General features: G+C 41.1%; 1 protein-coding gene across 1 annotated transcript in view; it reads left to right on the top strand.

Moving 5' to 3' along the window:
• Nucleotides 1–20980, top strand: part of cadm3 (cell adhesion molecule 3) — a 299737-nt gene that overhangs the window by 267047 nt on the left and 11710 nt on the right. The window contains exons 8-9 of the mRNA XM_020941238.2: nt 5350–5525; nt 19412–19537. Coding sequence (XP_020796897.2) covers nt 5350–5525; nt 19412–19537 — 302 coding nt within the window. The remainder of the gene's footprint in view (nt 1–5349; nt 5526–19411; nt 19538–20980) is intronic.

Raw genomic sequence — 20980 nt, 5'->3', positions numbered from 1 at the left:
CCTCTCTCCCTCTTCTCCTCATCATCTACCTCTCCTCCCTTCTCTTTCCTTCTCCTCTCTCTTTTGCTCTCTTTCTCTTCTCTCTCTGTTCCTCTCCCTCTCACAGCTGTTCTCTCTCTCGCTTATTCATCTCTCTCTTTCATTCTCTATTCCGTCTCTCTCTGTCTTTCACCCTCTACCCTGTCTCTCTCTCTCTCTCTCTCTGTCCTCTGTTTTTCTTGTAGTATCCATCTTGTCTTCCTTCGGCCTTATCTGCTTTTCCTCCTTTCGCCCAATAACTCACCTCCCAATCCATCCCTCTCTCCCGTCTCTTCCTCCTTCAGTCCCCTCCTCTTTTTTTAACCCATAATTCTCTACCCTTTCCATCTCTTTCTCTGTGACTTACTCTCTTTCTCTCTCCTCTCCCCCCTTCCTTTCACTCTCTCTCTCTGTCTCCTCTTGTTAGTCCCTCTCTTCTCTTTTCTCCTCTCTTCTCACCCCCCCACCTCCCTCACTGTTCTGTGCCTCTCTTCTTCTTTCTCTCTCCCTTCCCTCCCCTCCTCCCTTTTTCTCTTGTCCTAGGTTCTCTCTCTCTCTCACTTCGTTTCCTCTTTCTTTTTTTTTCTTTCTCTCTCCCACACTTCCTGTACTGTCCTTTCCTCTCTCTCCTCTTCCTCTCTCCCCCTCTCTTCCCTCTCTCCTCTTTGTCCCTCTCCTCTCCCTCTTCCTCTTATTCCTCCTTTTCCCTCCTCTCACTACCTTTGTCTCTCTCTCTTCTCTCCCTGTTCTCTCTTCTTCTCCTCTCTCCTCTTTCTCTGTCTCTCTTCCCTCCCCCCTTCCTCCTCTTGTCCCAGCTTCTGTCTCTCTTACTTTCCTTCCTCCCTCTCTTTCTGTCTCTCTCTCCTCCACCCTCTCTCTGTCTCTCTTCCCTCTCTCCTCTCCCTCTCCCCCTCTCTCTCTCTTCTGCCCCTCTCTCTGTCTCTACCCCTTTCCCTCTTTGTCTCTCCTCTCTCTTCCCTCCCCCTCTCTCTGTCTCTCTTCTCCCTGTCTCTGTTGCTCCTCCCTCTCTCTCCTCTCCCTCTTCTTCTCTCTGTCTCTCCTCTCCCTCCATCTCTCTCTGTCTCTCCTCGTTCTCTCTCCTCTCCCTCCCTTTCTCTTTGCCTCTTCTCTTTCTCTCCCCTCTTTCCCTTTCTCTCTGTCTCTCCATCTCTCCTCTTACTCTCTCATCTCCCTCCCTTTCTCTCTGTCTCTCTTCTCCCTTTCTCTGTCGCTCCTCCCTCTCTCTCCTCTCCCTCCATCTCTCTCTGTCTCTCCTCTTTCTCTCTTCTCTCCCTCCCTTTCTCTCTGTCTCTCCTCCCTCTCTCTCTGTCTCTCTTCCCTCTCTCTCCTCTTCCTCCCCCCTCTCTCCTCAACCTCTCTTTTTGTCTCTCCTCCCTCTCTGTCTGTCTCTCTTTTCCCTCTCTGTCTCTTCTCTCTCTCTGTCTCTCCTCGCTCTCTTTACTCTCAGTCACCTCCTGTCCCAGCTTCTGTCTCCCTCACCTCCCTTCTTCTCTTTCTTCTCTTTCTTTCCTCTCCTCTCTCACCCTTCTTCTCCTGTCCTTTCCTCTCTCTCCTCTCCCTCCCTCCCTCCTTCTCTGTCTCTCCTCGCTCTCTCTACTCTCTCAGTCACCTCCTGTCCCAGCTTCTTCCCTCCCTTCCTCTCTTTCTTTCTCCCTCCCACCCTTCTTCTCCTGTCCTTTCCTCTCTCTTCTCTTCCTCCCTCTCTGTCTCTCCTCCCTCTCTTCTGTCTCTCTGTCTGTCCCTGTCGTCCTGTCCGCTCTCATCTCTTCTCCGTGTCCATCTCTCTGTCTGTGTTCTGTTGTTTTTTGGAGAGTGCAGAGTTCAGCTGGAGGCTACAGCCGCTCACTCTTCACTTTTACACTCGTCACAAACACCGACTTCACCTCACACACTGCAAAAACACGACTTATTTTTCATTTTAAACTTAGACAAACTTTATTGATCCACAAGGGAAATGATTTGGACACAGCTGCTCACACATCACAACATAATATCGTGAAAAAACATGTAAAAATGTATAAATGATCATAATAAATTCAAAATAAGTAGCAAGGTGTCAAGTAAGGCATCATTATATCAGTGTTAGGTTGACCAGACGTCCCTATTTACCCGGGACAGTCCCAGTTTTCAGCCCTGATTTTTCCCAGCCCATTGAGCTCATTGATTTTCCCAGTTTTATACAAGAAATGTCCCTATTTTTGACCAATCTGATCCCTGCCAACAGTAAAAAGAGGCAGAAATTGTCACTTGTTTAGGTAAAATACAGAAAAAACTGCTTAAAAATGATCAAAACATAAAGAAAAAGTGACTATACTGACTCACATTAGTGCTGAACAATTTTCCTGAATTATGCACAATTTTATTATTACCAACCACCACAAACCAGGGATGTTTCAGATTTTATTTTGAAAATCTGGTTACGCTAATAAATATATGTGGTCAAGCAGAAGTAAACAGCAAGGGCAAAAATTCAAGTTAATACATCTGATATAAAAATGTATTGAACAGATACATATGTACTCTAGTTTATGAAACTGTTGACCTTTTTTCTGTACCATTTTTGGTTCTAAAGTTCCATATGTTTTAAACAGACCATGAATGAAACATGGAACAAAAATTATTTACCAAATTTCAAAGACCTGCAAATCATGTAAATTAATGGATGTATTTCATCATATCTTGTGTTATTCCATCTTTGAACTGTTGATGAAGGGACATGATTTTTTTTTATTTATTTAAAATGATAAAAATTTGCTTGGAAGGACTGACATTTTATAGAAATTGTTTTCTTTCATTTTGAAGTAATATTAAAGTTTTTCAGAAGAAAAAAGCGACAAATGATGTAAAATCCTGCACCTTCTACTTGTTTGGACAATTTTCCCTCCGTTACTTTTCCCTCCGTTACCATGACCTTTCTTCATAAAAAATCTCATTACTCAAAAAGTAAGAGGTTTTTCAACCTAATCTTGTACCATATGGTAGAAAACTATATGAAGCAAATATTCAAACCAGTTTGTTAAGGATATGGAAGTGAGAACCAAGAGTTATCACTGTTTGGATTTATTGACCAAAAAGTGCTGCATATTTCATTCCCTCCGTTACCGACATGAGTTTTTAAATTTTTTGTCAACAACTTGAAAGAATATCACAGGTTTAACTTGACCCTGTTGGAGTGTAACTCTTTCCTACATTCTGATACTTTACTTATTTCAATAGTCCCTCTAGTTTCTGAATAAGAGACATTTGAATGTCAAAAATCTGCCCCTGATTCCCTCCATTACCACTTGACCGGACCCATATATATATGTACAGGCCAAAATAAAATAGAAAAATAACTTTACTTTACAGCTGATGTAACTGTAGGCACTGCTCTGTCTGAAGCTTTTTTACCCAAGTGAGACTTTAATCTGAGTTTTGTTTTTGCACAATCTGACCAGAAAGAACTGCCCAGCTGTGGCCTGAAGTACTTATCGCACCACAGAGTGTTGAGTGAATGAATAATGATTAAGTTTTAAAGCTATGAGAGCTTTGTAAAATCAATAAAGTAAATCATTATTGATGAGGTGTTCTAATGAGTTTTAAAAGCCTAGTTTAATGTCTCTTTCTGGACCTTTGCAAACTGTTTAAAATGAACACTTTCACTTGCATAACACGTTCCAAGCATTTTATTTATTCACCATGATGAGTTTTGCCATCAAAGTAACAAACATGCTAACAGCACACTTCCTGATTTTCTGAGAATAAAACAACAACAACTACACCTAAGAACGGGACAAGATCTAGTGCCACAAGATCTCGCGAGACAAAATTGCAACAAGATCGTGCACACAAGAGAAAAAACGGTCTCGTGAGATTGTTGTCCCCTGAATTTACCTTTGGCTTGGATAAAAAAAAGAGTTAAGAGCTGGCGAGTTATACAATTTGAGAAGCTGTAGCACCAAAAGCAGGACTACAGTGATCTCTAAAGTGTTACATAAAATAAATAAAAAATCATTAAGCCAAATTGTGAAATGGATGCACTACTTAATTATTACAAATTATGTCAAAATCTTGTCTTGCCTCGTTCTCGTGGAAATAATGTCGTTATGTGTCTCGTTTTGTGAAAGTTGAGTCTTGTCCCACCCTGAACTACAACATATCTGCACTGGGTCAAAACAAATGTTACTTTACTACACAGGGAAAATGGGTACCGTATTTTTCAGACTATAAGTGGCTCCGGAATACAAGTCGTACCAACCAAAAGTTGCACAGTGAAGAAGAAAAAAACATATATAAGTCGCACTGGACTGTAAGTTGTATTTTTTGGGGGGGAAATTATTTTATAAGATCAGAAACCAGGAACCGACATTTCCTGTGTAAAGTCAAGTTGTAGTAATAACAATAGAAGAGAGAACAACAGACTGTTAACGTCACATATGAACAGTTCTTCAGATAAACTATAACATAAACAACAGAACAGAACAAGTTTAACAAACTCTCCATCTCACTCCAAATCACTAAATCTATTCAATTCTTCATCCTCTGTGTCACTTCTTCCACGACCTCCAGAGGTAAACAGAGCGCCTCTTCCTCTTCTGTGTCGCTGTCGTCAGACTCAGCATCAGTTCCAGTTAGAATTATTCTGGTCTTTCTGAATCCTGACAGGATGGTTTTGTTGTTACTGAAGTCCAGACTTTGTCCATCCATCCAGTGACTTCAGGAAAGTTTCATGGTGCATCCTCCCGGTGTCACAAGTTTCTCACTCACTCCAAACTTTTTTCTGCTGCTCGATTATCGTTTTCAGCTGCAGATTTTATGAATTGCAGCTTGTAATCTGCAAAATATGATTTTCTTTTTAGGGGACATTTGTGTTTGGTCTTCTCAGAATATTTCAATAAAAAATTTTCAGTGTTACAGAAGTAACGGTGCGATCGACTGACATGATACAGACAGAACAGAGGCTCTTTCTGCAGGAGACATGTGCAGTAGAGTGAAGTGACAGTGGTGCAGGAGGAACAGGAGCAGCAGATCCTGGCTGTGGCTGTTAGTCTGAAAATTTTAATATATAAGTCACACCGGAGTATAAATCACAGGAAACACCCAAACCATTGAAAAAAGTGTGACTTATAGTCCAAAAAATGTTATATCCCTTTAAGTTTAGTTTAGTCTGTATTTGAATGGACTAAGTGCAGAGACATTAGCTGCATAAAAACAAAGATGTTCCACACTGGTCTATGGCTAAACCGCTCGTTTCCATCTGCAGTCCCTTTAAACGTAATGTCAGACCTCTACAGAACTCCTCCTAACATGCTTTCTCCTTTTGTCCCTCAGACCCACCACCTTCATGTGGCAGAAGAAGGACGGCGAGCTGGGCCCTCAGGTGACCATCAACGGCGCCTTCCTTCACTTCGAGATGCTCAACAAGTCTCACAACGGCGTGTACCTGTGCCAGGCGGGCAACGGCATCGGGAGCCAGGGCCAGGGGGAGTACACGCTGCTCGTACAAGGTCAGTCTCCACGGTTACGCAAACCAAACGCACCTTTAATTTGAATTCTTTTTATCATCTTTTATTTCTCTTTATGATTTCTGTTGTGTTCTGTTTTTTCTCATCCACTCGCGCCGCCATCACCAACGCTTTTCCAATCGCTTTTCCAATCGCTTTTCCAATCGCTTTGCCAATCGCTTTGCCATATTTGCACTTTTATCCCTGTTTTTGGCTTCATTTTGATCCTATTTTGGCACTTTTTTGGCGCTTGGCTGCTCTGCCCGCTGCTCCCGATCGTTGTTGTTGTTGTGGTTTTCCTGTAAAAAGATTCCGATATGACCTCGACTACTTTCTCCCCCACCCCCACGGTCCACTTTTCCACGCCTGTCCCGGAAACTTCAGAACATTCCGAACTCACCTCTGCCCCCGATCACCCCAGCTCCACCACCGCCTCCCTGTCCAACGACCTGTTCCCTGACTCCGCCTCCACCGGCATGACCACGCCCCTCTCTGCTGACCACACCCACTTTGATCATGACCACACCCACTCCCACCATGATCCTGACCACACCCACCCCCACCATGATCCTGACCACACCCACCCCCACCATGATCCTGACCACACCCACTCCCACGATGATCATGACCACACCCACTCCCACCATGATCATGACCACACCCACTCCCACCATGATCATGACCACACCCACCCCCACCTTGACCACGCCCCCTTCGTTACAGTCGAGCCGAGCGGAGTAAATTCCACAGGTAAAACCATGACACATTTTTGCTGTTTGTTTGTAACGGGTTTATGCTCTGACGAGTGTGGAAGACACAGAATGCACCATGTGACCACATGAAAACATGCAAACAAATGAACCGAAACATATATTAAAGTTTAAAAAAATACAGTTTTGCCCAAGAACTCAGGTCAGTTACATTTTAGTCGAATCTTCATAACTATTTAGCATTTTGTGTTTATGTCACTTGTGTCTCGATCATAGACTGTATAAAAAAGTGGACTAAGCGAGTGTGACGTTACCCACAGTGTTCAGCTCCACTCAAAAGAAGTTTGCAATGCTGATGGTTACAGGAGCACAGTTTCGGATCCAGATTATGAATATTCGTTTTTTTATGGACAAAATAGCAGGGAAAAAACAAACAGGATCATGAAGAGCGGGATAATCCTTCCAGACCTAAAGGCAATTTTAGTACATTTGTCCTCACCTTTTTGGACAAAAAACTTAATTTAGGGCCTTAGCTACAAAAGTGCAAAAATATCAAGTGTGTAAGTAAACTAAAAATATCCTTATTGCCTCAAAACAAAACAAAAAAGTGCAATGGCCTTATGACTTTCCTGGTGTCAGTCATGGAAACAGCTGGTGTCAGGTCCAGGACACAGAGCCACATCACTTCCTGCATTTCCATGTTTATTACATTTGGATTTGTACATTTGGGCTCAAATAAACTTTTCAAATAAAAATAGCAAGTGCAGGGATGCGCAATTACACAAACCAAGACATGTAATTTGCAGTTTATTTGAGAAAAAACTGCACTTACAGCGACTTTTTCAATTGTTACGAACACAGGCGCTCAGAGCAGTCGACTATTTTGACTCACTTCACTCTTTGGCAAAGTTTGGGCCGATCAACATAGATGGAGCGCATGAGTTTGATGGAAAACAAAGTTCCTTTTGGACACTCGTTTTCCCAACATCATCACGCAGCATAGGATAAATAATGCCAGAAATATGCTCAGAAACCTGAAACTGCCAGTATGTTTCTATCTTTTATGATTGCAAAGTTGCGCGGTTATGCAGTTATGTCCGCTGGTATCTTATACAATACTGTCGGTCTGGAAGGGTGAATACGAACATTTTAAGACCAAAATGACGAGACTCACAGCAACAGTTACAGAGAAAGGGCCACAATATTCCAGCGTAAGTCAATGAGAGCCAGAGAGTAGGAACCAGAAGAGGCACATGCAAACTTGTTTAAACGAGCTATGTCCATTTGTAGATACAGTCTATGTTCTTGATATTATTGAAATTACACGGAGGACTATTTTAGTCTCTTTTGTCTGTGGTTTGTTGCTAGTACAACTTTTTCAAATCTGCATAATTATCAAAACAAAGTCTCTACAGATAAAGATTAACCGAAACCAAGTGATTGGTTTAGTTCATTGATTTGGAGATTAGCAACAAAATAATTTTATATGATAATATTGCATGGACAAATTGCACAAAAAAGATTATAGGCAACAACAGTTTGACAAATCCTGCTGAAATTAGTGAACTCAACTCAAACTGAGCTGGAACATATAAAACAAAGATTTGTGTTTGTCTTTGAATAGGGATGGGCCGATGGATTTTTTATGTATTTATTTATTTATTTTTGAGCCGATACAGATATCTGATATTTGATTTGATTTTATACTGCTTTTTTTCACCTTCAGGACACTCATAGCACTTTACAACAAGGACTCATACACCAGTGTACGCAGACACTAGGGGTGAGGCGGGTTAAGTGTCTTGCCCAAGGACTTAATGACAGCATTCATCTGTGGGAGCTGGAATCGCAGCAATATGACCGACCGCTCAACCAATGATATTTATGTTGAGAGTGGGATTCGAACCGCCAACCTTCAACCTGCTCAGCCAACGGAGCTACTGCCACCCATCTGTTGTGACCGATAACTATTATTTGCTGATACTGGTGAAGCTTAAGTTGAAATACAAAAAGATATCGATATCGACACACAATCAATATCGGTCAATACCAATACTTCAACCGATATATCGCCCATCCCTACTTCTAAATACATCATTCTTGGAAGGGCTGTTCAACGCTGCGCCATATGAACAGTGTTGGGAAGGTGACTTTTAAAATGTATTCCCCTACAGATTACAGATTACATACCTCAAAATGTAGTTTGTAACGTAATCCATTAAATTACTTAAAGTGAGTAACGTAATCTGAATACTTTGGATTACTTGATTTGCTGAAGAGAAGCAAACTAAGATATCGTAACATAAGAAGTTTTGTTTGCTAAAGGAAAATGAAAAGCCCAGATTTTACTGAACCAAATTAAAAATATTATTGATAGTTTAGTCCTGTTAAATCCTGTTTTAGACCTGGTTTTAGTCCTGGTTTAGACCTGGTTTTAGACTTGTTTGAGACCTGGTTTAGATCTAATTTAGACCTGGGTTTAGTCCTGGTTTAGACCTGTTTTAGTCCTGGTTTAGACCTGTTTTAGTCCTGGTTTTAGACCTGTTTTAGTCCTGTTTTAGTCCGGGCTTAGTCCTGGTTTAGTCCGGGTTTACACCTGGTTTTAGTCCTGGTTTAGACCTGGTTTTGGACTTGTTTTAGTCCTGGTTTAGACCTGGTTTTAGACTTGTTTTAGACCTGGTTTAGCTCTAGTTTAGACCTGGTTTAGTTTTCGGCAATGAGTGGAATTACTGAGAAAAAAAAAAAAAAAAAAAAGGGGGATATAGTCCAAAATGTGAAAACAGTCAAATACCACCATGTAATCCATTTATTTCAATAAAGTAACTCTAATCCAATTACCACTCACTGAAACAGTAACTGTAACTGAATACAGTTACTCATAATTTGTACTCTGATTACGTAACTCCGGTACATGTAATCTGTTACTCCCCAACACTGCATATGAAATACTATGAAGATAATTTTGTCCCACTTGTGCTTCCATACTCAGACACAGCATAAAACAGCTCATTGATGTCATCATGAGGCTCCATGATGAACGCCTGTTTCATGAATTTGTTTTTGTTTCCTCTTTTCCTCCTGTTTTTCCTTGTTCTTTATCTATCTACACCTCTATCTCCACACCCCTCCATCTCTCCATCCTTCCATCCATCCCTTCATCTGTCCATCTTCATCTGGAGACGCAGGCTCTGCAGGTACAGCCCGAGTCCCCGGTGGTTTTGTCCGTCTCTGTGTCTCTGAGTCCGTTTGAACCTGCTCCTGTTCAGTCCTGTGTGTTTTGTCTTTGTAGACTTCTGTGAGCTGTGTGGATAAATATTTCATTCTTCTGCCCCACAAACAGAGACTCCATCTTTGTAGTTCGACTTTCACACACTCGTTTTGCACCATAAGGACAGAAAACTTTCCTCACCCCTTCCATTTGGAGTTCAGAATCTCCCAAATGTACAGTATGTGGAGGTTACATATGGTATAGAAGAAGGACTTTAAAGCCACAGTTTGTAACATTCTAGTCAAAAATAGACTACAAAAAGCATACATTTTGCTGGTGTTTATTCCACTGAAAAACGGGCTTGCATCTCCACAAACCTGACTTTTATTTGGCATAAGGGAAAGCATATGATCTTCTCCACGTGGAATGTTCCGAAGTATGGTTTTAGCTTTCTGTTTCCATGGAATCAGGTAATGTGCCACCTCCTGCAACTTTCATACTGTACTTTTAAATAGTTTACTTTGCTAACTTGATTAAAAAATAAAAAAAAACCTATAGATGCATCATGAATTTCGGACTTTTCATCAGACCACCATGTTTGTTTTCCCAGTGGGATGCGTCTATTGACAAAGCCGATCTTTTCAAGTCTTTTGAACCATATCAGTTTTGTTTCTGGTTCTGATATTGTCATATTTAATTTTGGGATTCGGACATCGTAATTGTGTGGTTGTTGGATCCTAACAGCAGAAAACGGCTCAAGAAATGGGCTTCGGAAGTTTGCGAACTCCATAAATGCAAAAGGGAATCAGATGTGTGTGACTGCAAACCTCTGTTCAAATGGTTTCCCTTTCCAGCGGAATAGAAAAAAGGTGAGAGGCAAAGGCGATGCGCCGGATTGATCCACAGGAAGGACCAAAAAGGAAACCTTTGACTGCCTAAGAAATCATCCTGAGTTTGTAGTGAACATTTTGTATGTGGAGCACCATCAAAGCAGGATCCTGTTTGTTAAGTGAGAGGTACAGAAGACAAACAGACTGAGCTGCACTTTCTTGTTCTTGTGGTTTTACAGCAACATCACGTCTTGGTCTCTTTGCAGTGGAAGGTGTTTCTTGGTGAACAGCTGGTGCCTTTTACTTTGGCGTTGACTTTTTAAATTCGTAACCAAGGTGGAGCGAAGGATCAGGATTTTCTTTTGATGTCGCTCCACATACAAAATGTTTGCTGCAAATTCTGAATAATTTAGGCAGTCAAAGGTTTCCTTTTTCATCCTTCCTGTGTATCAGTACTGCCCATCACCTTCGTCTTTCACTATTTTTCAATTCCGCTGGGGAAACAGGGAAACAGGAGGTTTGCAGTCACACAGATCTGATTCCCTTTTGCAGTTATGAAGTTCACAAACAAATTTCTTGAGCCATTTTCTGCTGTTAGGATCCAACAACCACAAAATTACGATGTCTGAATCCCAAAACTAAAATATGACAATATCAGAACCAGAAACAAAAGTGATATGGTTCAAAAGACTTGAAAAGATCGACTTTGTCAATAGACGCATCCAAATGGGAAAACAATGATGGCGGTTTGATGCTCACTTGTTTTGGAAAATGCTTCCCAGTCTGCATTGTGCAATGACCGGAAGTCCGAAATTCGTGATGCATGTATTCAAGCATTGCGGGTCCCTGTTTATAGGTGCCATTTTGAGGACTTTTCAGGAGTTTGGTCAGCAGTACTTATAGCTGGAGGAGTAGCTAATTGGATTTTTAAAGGTAAGACATTATGTAACTTTCCTGGTGGAGGGTCCATCACATTCTTTTCTCCATGGAGATGGTATTCCTTTTTCTGGAATGTTCCACAGTATGGCATTAAACCTAAAATGTTGTTTTTCTAGGTATTTTTGAGCTCTAAAACCACCTGTAATTGAATAAATGTAAGGTATAGATGTTTAATGTCATACTGAGGAACATTCCAGGCAAAGCAACGGCATCTATCCATAAAAACAAGCAAGCGACGGACCCTTCAAAATCAGAAAATCTAAAAAGTGTACCCTTAAAGTTGATAGGGGATAGTGGAGTACCTTGACGAAACCCACCCAGACACAGGAAGTACACGCAAACTCATGGTACAGGGAATTTTTTACTGTAAACTTTGCCAAACAACTTCAAATTCTGGTTGAACTGGCCCATCCATTGTATAAATATGCCAACAGGGGGCGCACGTGTACCAGATAGAGACTAAATGAAAGCTTAACCTGAAACAAAACTCAAATCCAACTATATGTTAATACAATTTACATTATATTACACAACACAAGTCAGTATTGTTTGGTTGATTTTTGTGTTTTCTTCAAATAAATGTGCAAGAATTGAATTACCAAATCAATAACTCGTTAATTAAAATGTTTCTTAGAGTCTTAATCAAAATATTTAATCTTATTCATGGGTTTTGGCTCAAATGATTTCTCCCTGATTTGAAGGATTTTCCCATTCATTTTGATTTTAATTACATATTTGCTAAAAGAACAGAGGACTTTTGCAAATCAGTCAAATCAGGAACACATTTTTATGCCTCAAATCCATGAAAATGCAGCCATTGTTATCAACACAGAATTTGTATTGTTGTTTTAAATAAGTCATCGTAATTAATAAGTAATCCTCACTGAGATGTTAGTAGTTTCATCTTGGCTGCGAGATAAACTCTGATACAGTGATGAGACAGTTGTTGTAGTTTTCAGATTTAATGCTCATCTTATGAATGAAGAGTGAAACTGCAAGAGAAAAATACAATCAACGATCTTTTGTAATAATTTCACATTCCTGTACATGTATTATTGAGAGCTCAGTAACTTAGTAGTACTAGTAAAGCAGTTACCACAAATTGCCCATAAAGGGTGAATTATTTTAACATGAAAATCAATAAATACATGAATTTATCACTGATCTGTTTTTATCATTAGCATATTATATAAGGCCGCATGATACAAAGAAAGTAACTGTTGACATAAATTACCGTTAACATAAATAACGTGGCTGATTACTATAATAATAATGTCTTTTTTAACTTTACAATTTAGTTTTTTAAGTAATTTATACCCACTGAAATTACCCAAGTTAAATGTACAAACATATGCACACAGGCACTGCTTCTGTATCATATTTTCCGGGCTATTAGACGCGCTCTTAAGCCTCTAACCCCATCACAAAACGACTGCACACCCCACAATCCAGAGCGCCCTATACACAAATCCACTCGGGTGTCCCAGCACGACTTCAGTAAACTACAAAGCCGCAAACACACACGGAGCAGACAGCGACCGCACAGCGAAAAACACCCACAGCCACACTCATCACTCCACACCGACGAGGAACGGAACGAACCGCAAAAGCGAGTGCAATGTGCCACTTCTAGGCACGACTGAACAACTGAGTCACTGCGAACACACCGACAATCCGTTGGTCCCAGACAGCACCTCCCTACACGCCACAACTGAACAAAGCCCAGAGTCACCGTGAATGACACAAACAAACAAAACCACTCACCCATCACACTGTTGTGTTTCCTTTAAAGTCCATTACATTTTATTTGTGAAAAAAGTTCGAAAATAGACCATTTAATGACAGTGCGTCTTATAATCCAGAGCGACTAATAGTGTGGAAAATACGGTAGTTTGATTTTTAGCTGTATGAGTCAGTTTTTATTGCCTGTTTACCAACTTGCGTTCTATCTCTCTCGTTTATTTTTCACACTTCTGGTTCCACGGACTGGTGTGGAGAACCAAAATAAAAGCACAGATTTCAAAATAAAACTATATGTATTAAGATGAACTCAATAACACCTGAAAGACAGAAAAAACTTTATTTTCTGAGCTTTGTGATAATGTAGTTTCCTTGCATGAGTCAGTATTGCAATTCTGTATTTTTGAGACATGGGAATCAGAAAATACTCATGGAGTAGTACTTAAAAGTACTATATTTCACAAAACAGACTCTTTTGGAGCTTTTAGGTTTGTTATAATGCTGTTACCTCATCACAAACAGACCTGGAGTTGTGTTTTGTTTCATTCGCATGTTTAACACACAAAACCTGCAGATTTAGGCCGAGTTCTTCTCAAACAGAAAACACTCTGTTCCACTTTGTGATGTCATGTGGTGATACCAGAAGTGTTCCATTGTGTTTTTAGACTCCGTACACCTTCACTATCATTATCTGGATCGTTTCAGCTCTGAAATTGCCAATCTCTACCGATCAAAAGGTAAAAGCAGCTGCTAAGTTGAAAACTACTACTACTATTACTTCATGACATCACAAGGTGGAACAGACCATTTTAAGCTTTAGAGCTATAGAGGGATGAATAATAAAGTGTTACTCAAGCGTGTGAATGAAACAAAACACAAGCCCAGGTCTGTTTTTGATCAGGTACACTGCAAAAAAACAAAATCTAGTCAAGTTCAGATGACTTGATTTAAGAACGTTTTATCATGATTTGAGTAAATTTCACTTGACAAGTAAAATTATCTGTCAGTGGATTAAGACATTTTGTACTTAAAATATGAAAATACATCTTGCTACATTTAAAACATAATCGAATGTTGCTTGAAGTCAGAAAAACACACTTATTCCGTTTGATTTGTCAAGTTGAATCGACTCAAATAAAGTCAAATGTTCTTAATTTAAGTCATTTCAACTGAGCTAGACATTGTTTTTTTTCTGGTGTAACAGCATTAAAACATGGCTAAAAGCTTCAAAAGAGTCCATTTTGTTTAGTCTTAGTTTAGACCAGGTTTTAGTCCTAGTTTAGTCCAGGTTTAGTCCTGGTTTTAGACCTGGTTTAGTCCTGGTTTAGTGCTGGTTTAGTCCTGGTTTAGTGCTGGTTTTAGTCCTGGTACCTGGCCCTTTGTACTTTAAATATGAAAATACAGCTGTCTGCACTTAAAATATCATTGAATGTTGCTTGAACTCAGAAAAACACACTTATTCCATTTGATTTGTCAAGTTGAATCGACTTAAATAAAGTCGAATGTTCTTAATTTAAGTCATTTTAACTGAGCTCAACATTGTTTTTTTTCCAGTGTAACAGCATTAAAACATGGATAAAAGCTCCACAAGAGTCCATTTTGTGAAAAATAGGATCTTCAAGTACTAGTACACGAGTATTTTCTGGTTCCCATGTCTTAAAAAGTCAGAGGAATTGCAACACAACTGACCCATGCAAACATTTCCTCTCCCCTCTCAGCTTGACGCCTTCAGCTCGCAGCGTTTAGCGTCGGAAACACAAACAAGATCTGCATTTTCCCTCTCAAAATTCACACTTGGTTGCGATCTCTGTCTCGGCGCGGCTCTCCACAGCTCTGACCCTTTAATTGGTACACGCGTTCACTCCTCCGCGTCGCGTGGCGGTCGGTCCGGGGCGGGGCGGGGGGCCTCGTCGAAGCTGACAGCCCGATTTATGAGCTGGTTTCTGGGTTCGCCTCGTCAGCATGCCCCCTTCACCTCTCCGCTGGACCGCTGTGTTCTGTCTCTCCCCTCCTCCGTGTTATTAGCCCTTCCCTCCGTCCGCGGACTGTCTCAATCTGGGCCCTTTTTCCTTCTAAAATTGAACGTCAAGTGTGTAATTTGCTCCCATTTTTTAGGTTTCAATCTTGTGTCAGTTGTCAGAAGCCGGTGCAGCGCTGTCAGTCGGGTGGCCATTTCCCCCCGCTCTGTTTGATTCGATTTCTAGCTTGAGTTTAAAGGTGCATTGCGTAACTTTTCTGGCGGAGGGTCGGGGGCAAACGCTTTTCTCCGTGGAGATGTTGTTGCTTTGTGTGGAACTTTTCACCTTTCTATCTTCATGAAGATCAAACCAGACCAAGTTGCACGTCAGATCTGTTTGTATCTGCGTCTGTTTAATGCCATACTGTGAAATATTTCAGGCAAAGCAATAATATTTCCATGTAAACTAGCAGGTGGGGGTCACCGGAAAAGTTATACAAAGCACCTTTAGAAGATCTCAGACGAGTTGTTGCAATACAAGAACAAACCTTACCAGAGAAAGTGTGATAAAATAAGTTATGACACTAAGGGTCTGTTTACATGAGAATGCTTGCGGGTAAAAATGACAAAATAATTTACCAGAAGTGCGTTTTGTTTAGACCGTAATGGAGTTTTGAGGGCTTAAAAACGCAAAAATCTGAAAACACCCTCCAGAAAAGTTGGAAAAGTTGAATACACTCCGCCGTAGTGTTTCCATCTACACTGCTGAAGACGCAAAACTCTGGTACGTACGTACAGTACACAGAAACAAACATGTGGGATCATTTCCAGCTCTAATAAACTTACAGGAGCCATCCCAACAAATGTACAGAATCTGCAGAGATACTATTAGTGAACAGAGAAAAATCTGCAATTACCAAATTCTGGATGCACCAGTTTGTCGCAGGTGAGTCAGACGATTATGGACGAGACCTGGAGAACCAGTCGATGGTGGGACAACTTTGTGGAAGGAGTAGTTGATGAAAATGCGTGACGTGAAAACTTCTGTATGTCCAAAAATGCTCTTGGTGCTTTAAATGGCCCATCTCATGCAAAATCAACTTTTCAGAGCTTTCTACCTTCTAAAAGTGATGTGTGGGCCTTGTATATGTCGTGGTTTTTAGATTGATTCTGCATTTTTTTAACAAAGTGCAGCGTATTTCTGCCACCCTCCCACATGACAACGAACTAAAGTTGCTACAACGTTGACATGGCAGCTACACCTATGATGCGTTTGACGTAGCAGAAAGCGTTTCACACCCACCATCCTCCCATGCTCCACCGTCTCCACCTCACCTCCTCCAGTGTACATGATATAATAAGTTGATCTACTAGTGTTTATTAATACTTTATCAATCAGTAATGTTCAGCTGATGTCGATGCGGTGCTTGCACCTCAAAGTCCTCGTCTGATTCCGGGTCCAGCACATGCGGCTGAACGCGCTGTATCTCCATGATGAATAAAAGTTTATTCCTACCACTATCAGGGTGCACGTCTGTCTCCCCCTCCCTCCCTGAGATGGCGGAGGAAGGGCGGCTCACTCGTCGCCTACGTCACGTGTGGAGGGCGGAGCCTGTGCTTTCTCAGAACGGGTGGGGGGATGAGCAATAGTCGGCTTTTCATAGTTCCTGGTCTGTGACTGTCTCCAAGAAATCAGTAAGATTTCACAACTATATTTAAACCCAAATTGTGCTTGTTTATGTGCAGAAGATACAAAGTGAAAAGAGTTATTTTGCATGAGATGGACCCTTTAAGTACAAACATACCCAATCCAATTCCACATACTTTTGCGTCATCGTATGCACGGAGATTTCCTCCCGAAAACGCTCGTCTAAACGCGGAATAAAAAGTGAAGATGCGACCCACTTTTGTATCTTCTGTTCAGGTCATCATAAACATAGTCTGAATGAACATTAGTGAGATATGGGGGATACGTGTTAATGACCTGTACGTGTTAAATACAGGTGAGTGCAGAAATGACAAGAAGAAACATCTCAAACTTCAAACAGTGACTTCAAAGTTTTTGTTTTGTCCACACAAAAGTATAATAGGTCGGACTCCCAAAATTTGACAACTTCTTGCTATGATGAAGAAATATTTGTGTGCGAAAAATTGCTTAAAATGGACATTTGACCCTTATTTGTCAGTTCCTGTTCTCTGTCTTAGTATCATGAGCCAAAAATAAGGAGTCGTGCAAAGACAAAAGGCAGAAACTGACATGATCATTATTATTTGTTTGATTTTGCCCAGGCTTCCATCCATTATAAGAAAAACACCTCACCAAGGTCGAGTCATCATGTGTTTGTTTGAAATCATCTAGAAGAGCTTTGGGTTTCCTGTTTAGTGTTGATCAGGATCGTGCGGCGACATTTACACAGTGAAACAGTTTGACACAAGTGACTTTGCAGTATAGTGTGTACAGTATGAATAAATACACCAAATACTTTCACATTCAAGATAATTGAACACAAAGGTTGTGTTCAGACCCTGTGCCAAGACCGCAACAAAAAGAAGGAGGTGAGAAGTTGGAACTAAATCACAAACAAAACATACACAGTTTCTGCCTTTTGCTCTTGCATGACTCCTTATTTTGTCTCATGATACAAAGGCAGAGTACAGGAACTGACAAGTAATTGTCAAAGGTCAATTTTGAGCTCAGTATTTTTCACAATATTTATTCACATGATAAAGGACGTCTCAAATACAAACAAAATGACATGAACTCAATTTTGACCAAACATGATGTTACAGCGTTCTGCCTTTTTAGGGCAGTACTTTTACCTGATTTATGCAACTAGTTCCACCCCCCGGGAGAGCCTGAAATCTGCTGAAATCCTGTCAAAATCCTGTTGAAATTCTGTCGAAATTTAGCTGAAATCCTGCTGTGGCTCTTTCTGCAGGAGACATGCGCAGTAGAGCGAGAAGTGACGGTGTCTGATAATCCCTCTGTACAGGCAGTAGTAGTAGTAATAGTAGTTATGTTTAGACACGTTTAATGCCATACTGTGGAACATTCCAGTCAAAATCAATAACATCTACGTGGAAACAAGCAGAAAAGTTACATAAGGCACATTTAAACAACCTCAGAGCAGTTGTCCGATACATGATCAAAGTGTCCAGACGGAGTAAGAGCTCGTCTTTGTGCAGCACACTCTCCAGAAAGACGTGTGCGTCAAAGAGAAAAACAACTTCAACTATTTAAGAGTGATTCACCATCAACAGCTCTAACCTGTGTGTGTGTGTGTGTGTGTGTGTGTGTGTGTGTCTGGACCTGTTCACGTCATGTACCAGTACAGTCAAATACAACCTCCTTTCATCCTCTTCTCCTCCTCTCCTCTTCTCTTTTTCTTGCCCTCTCCACCTCTCTTCTTCTCCTCCTCAACTCTTCTCTTTTTCTCACCCTCTCCTCCTCTCTTTTCTTCTCTCCTCCTCTCTTCTTCTCCTCTATTCTTCTCCTCTTCTCCTCCTCTCTTCTTCTCTTGTCCTCCTCTGTTCTCTTCTCATCCTCTCTTTTCCTCCTCTCTTCTATTCCTCTTCTTCTCCGCTCACTTTTTCTTGCCCTCTCCGCTTCTCTTCTCCTCCTCTCTTCTTCCTCCTCTCCTCCTCCCTTCCTCTCCCCTTCTCTTTTTCTCATCTTCTCCTCCTCTTTTCCTCCTCCTCTCTTCATCTTCTCACTTCTTCTCCTCACTTTTTCTTGCCCTCTTCTCCTCTCATTTCCTCCTCTCTTCTCCTCCTCACTTTTTCTTGCCCTCTCTTCTCATCATCTCTTCTTCTCCTCCTCCTCTTCTCTTTTTCTCACCTTCTCCTCCTGTCTTGACCACCTCGCTTCTCCTCCTCCCTTCTCTTTCCTCCTGTCGTCCTCTTCCCATTTCCTCTCACTCTCTTCCCCTCTCCACTTTCCCCCTCTTCCCTTCTCTCTCCCTCTTTCTTCCTCTGTCTCTGTCGTCTTAACCTCCTCTGCTCTTGTCTTCTTTTTTTTAAACCCGCATCATTTCAGAGTCTTTCTTATTCTTGTCATCTTTTGTCCCTGTTCCTTTTGTGTTACATTTCTTCTGCTTTCATCATCCGTCCCCGTCTTTGCCCATATCCATCCATCTGATTCTATCCATCTTTTTTGCTCTCTCTCTCTTTGCTCTCCTTCTCTTTCCCTATTGTGTTTTCTCTCTCTCTTTCCATCCATCTGTCCCTCTCTTTTTTCTCTCTCACTCATTTCTCCATCTCTTCTCTCTCTTTCAACTCTTCCAATCTCTTTATCTCTCTTTTTACCCAACCTCTCTCTTTGTCCTTTTTTTTTCTCTACTTTTCTTCCGTCAGCTTGTTCTCTCTTCTTTCTCTTTTACTCTCTCCCTTTCCTACACGTCTCTCTCTACCCCCTCTTCTTCTCTCTCTCAGTGACGATTACTCACTTGTTCCTTCTCTTTCTCGCCCTCTCTTCTCACCCTCTCCTCGCCCGGATGCCCTCCCAGACCCCACAGCCATGGCGTCCGGCTCGGGGGTGGACCACGCCGTGATCGGGGGCGTGGTGGCCGTGATCGTCTTCATCCTCCTCTGCCTCCTCATCGTCCTCGGCAGATACCTCATCAGACACAAAGGTAACGCACAAATACACACAAATATACACACAAATATACACAAATACACACACACCTCATCAGACACAAAGGTAACGCACAAATACACACAAATATACACACAATATATACACACACACCTCATCGGACACAAAGGTAACGCACAAATACACACAAATATACACACAAATATACACAAATATATACACACACCTCATCAGACACAAAGGTAACGCACAAATACACACAAATATACACACAAATATACACACAAATATACACAAAATATATACACACACCTCATCAGACACAAAGGTAACGCACAAATACACACACAAATACACACAAATATACACACACACCTCATCAGACACAAAGGTAACGCACAAATACACACAAATATACACACACACACCTCATCAGACACAAAGGTAACGCACAAATACACACAAATATACACACAAATATACACACACACCTCATCAGACACAAAGGTAACGCACAAATACACACAAATACACACACAAATATACACAAACATACACACAGCTCATCAGACACAAAGGTAACGCACAAATACACACATAGAGTGTGTCTTATGTATTAATTCTGGTTGTGTTTACTCACCTCAGAATGATTTTATGTGGTTCACGGCGCTCAAAAAACTGAAGACTCAAGCACTTATAGTTTATGCAAATGAGCCATGTGGTTTTAAGTTTAGTTTCTGTAAAATGTAAACAAATGTGCACAAAGCTGAATTAAACACATTATTACTCAACGTATATTTGAGTCGTCCTCATTAGAAATAAACATCCAAACTTAAATGATCCACCCACATTTACATTCATAATCCACATTCACCAAGACAGAGAGGCAACGCCGGGCGAGTTATGCCACGATCTGGTGCGCGGAGTTCTGTGCCCGTCCTTTCGCTCGCACTTATCTGACGGTCTGCATGAGCGCATCTCCGCCGTTTCACTGCTGCTGATATTGCAGTGATTTTTAGCGAATTTGCATGAAGAAAAAATAAAAAAAACACCACTTCATTCCAGGTTAAAAAAGCATTGTAACGCGCTTTACTCACATTTGTAACAAGTAAAATATTACTATTTTTCCCCTGTAATGCCTTACATTACTGCGTTACAGCAAAAAGCAATGGATTACAGTAATTTGTTACTTTAATAACACATTACTCCCAACACTGGCGCCTTATAGTCTGTCTCGTCTGATAAATACGGTATATATTTTTTGTTTTTTATGTAGTACTTTTTATTAGCCCTTGTCCTCTGACCCGTCCTTTCAGGAGCAGTGGGCAGCACATGGGACACCCGGGGCCCATCTCTGTGATCTTGTTTCTGGTCTTGGTCAGGATTTAAGATATGTTTTGGGTTGGTGGTGGAAACTGGACTGCCCGGAGGAAACCCACCCAGACACAGGGAGAACACACAAACTCCACACAGAAAT

This window comes from Boleophthalmus pectinirostris, unplaced genomic scaffold (genome assembly GCF_026225935.1).
Source record: "Boleophthalmus pectinirostris isolate CB_2022bp ecotype Guang Dong unplaced genomic scaffold, ASM2622593v1 HiC_scaffold_16, whole genome shotgun sequence".
Taxonomy (NCBI): Eukaryota; Metazoa; Chordata; class Actinopteri; order Gobiiformes; family Gobiidae; genus Boleophthalmus; species Boleophthalmus pectinirostris.
The sequence above is the reverse complement of the archived record's forward strand: the minus strand, read 5'-3'. Positions and strand labels throughout refer to the sequence as shown.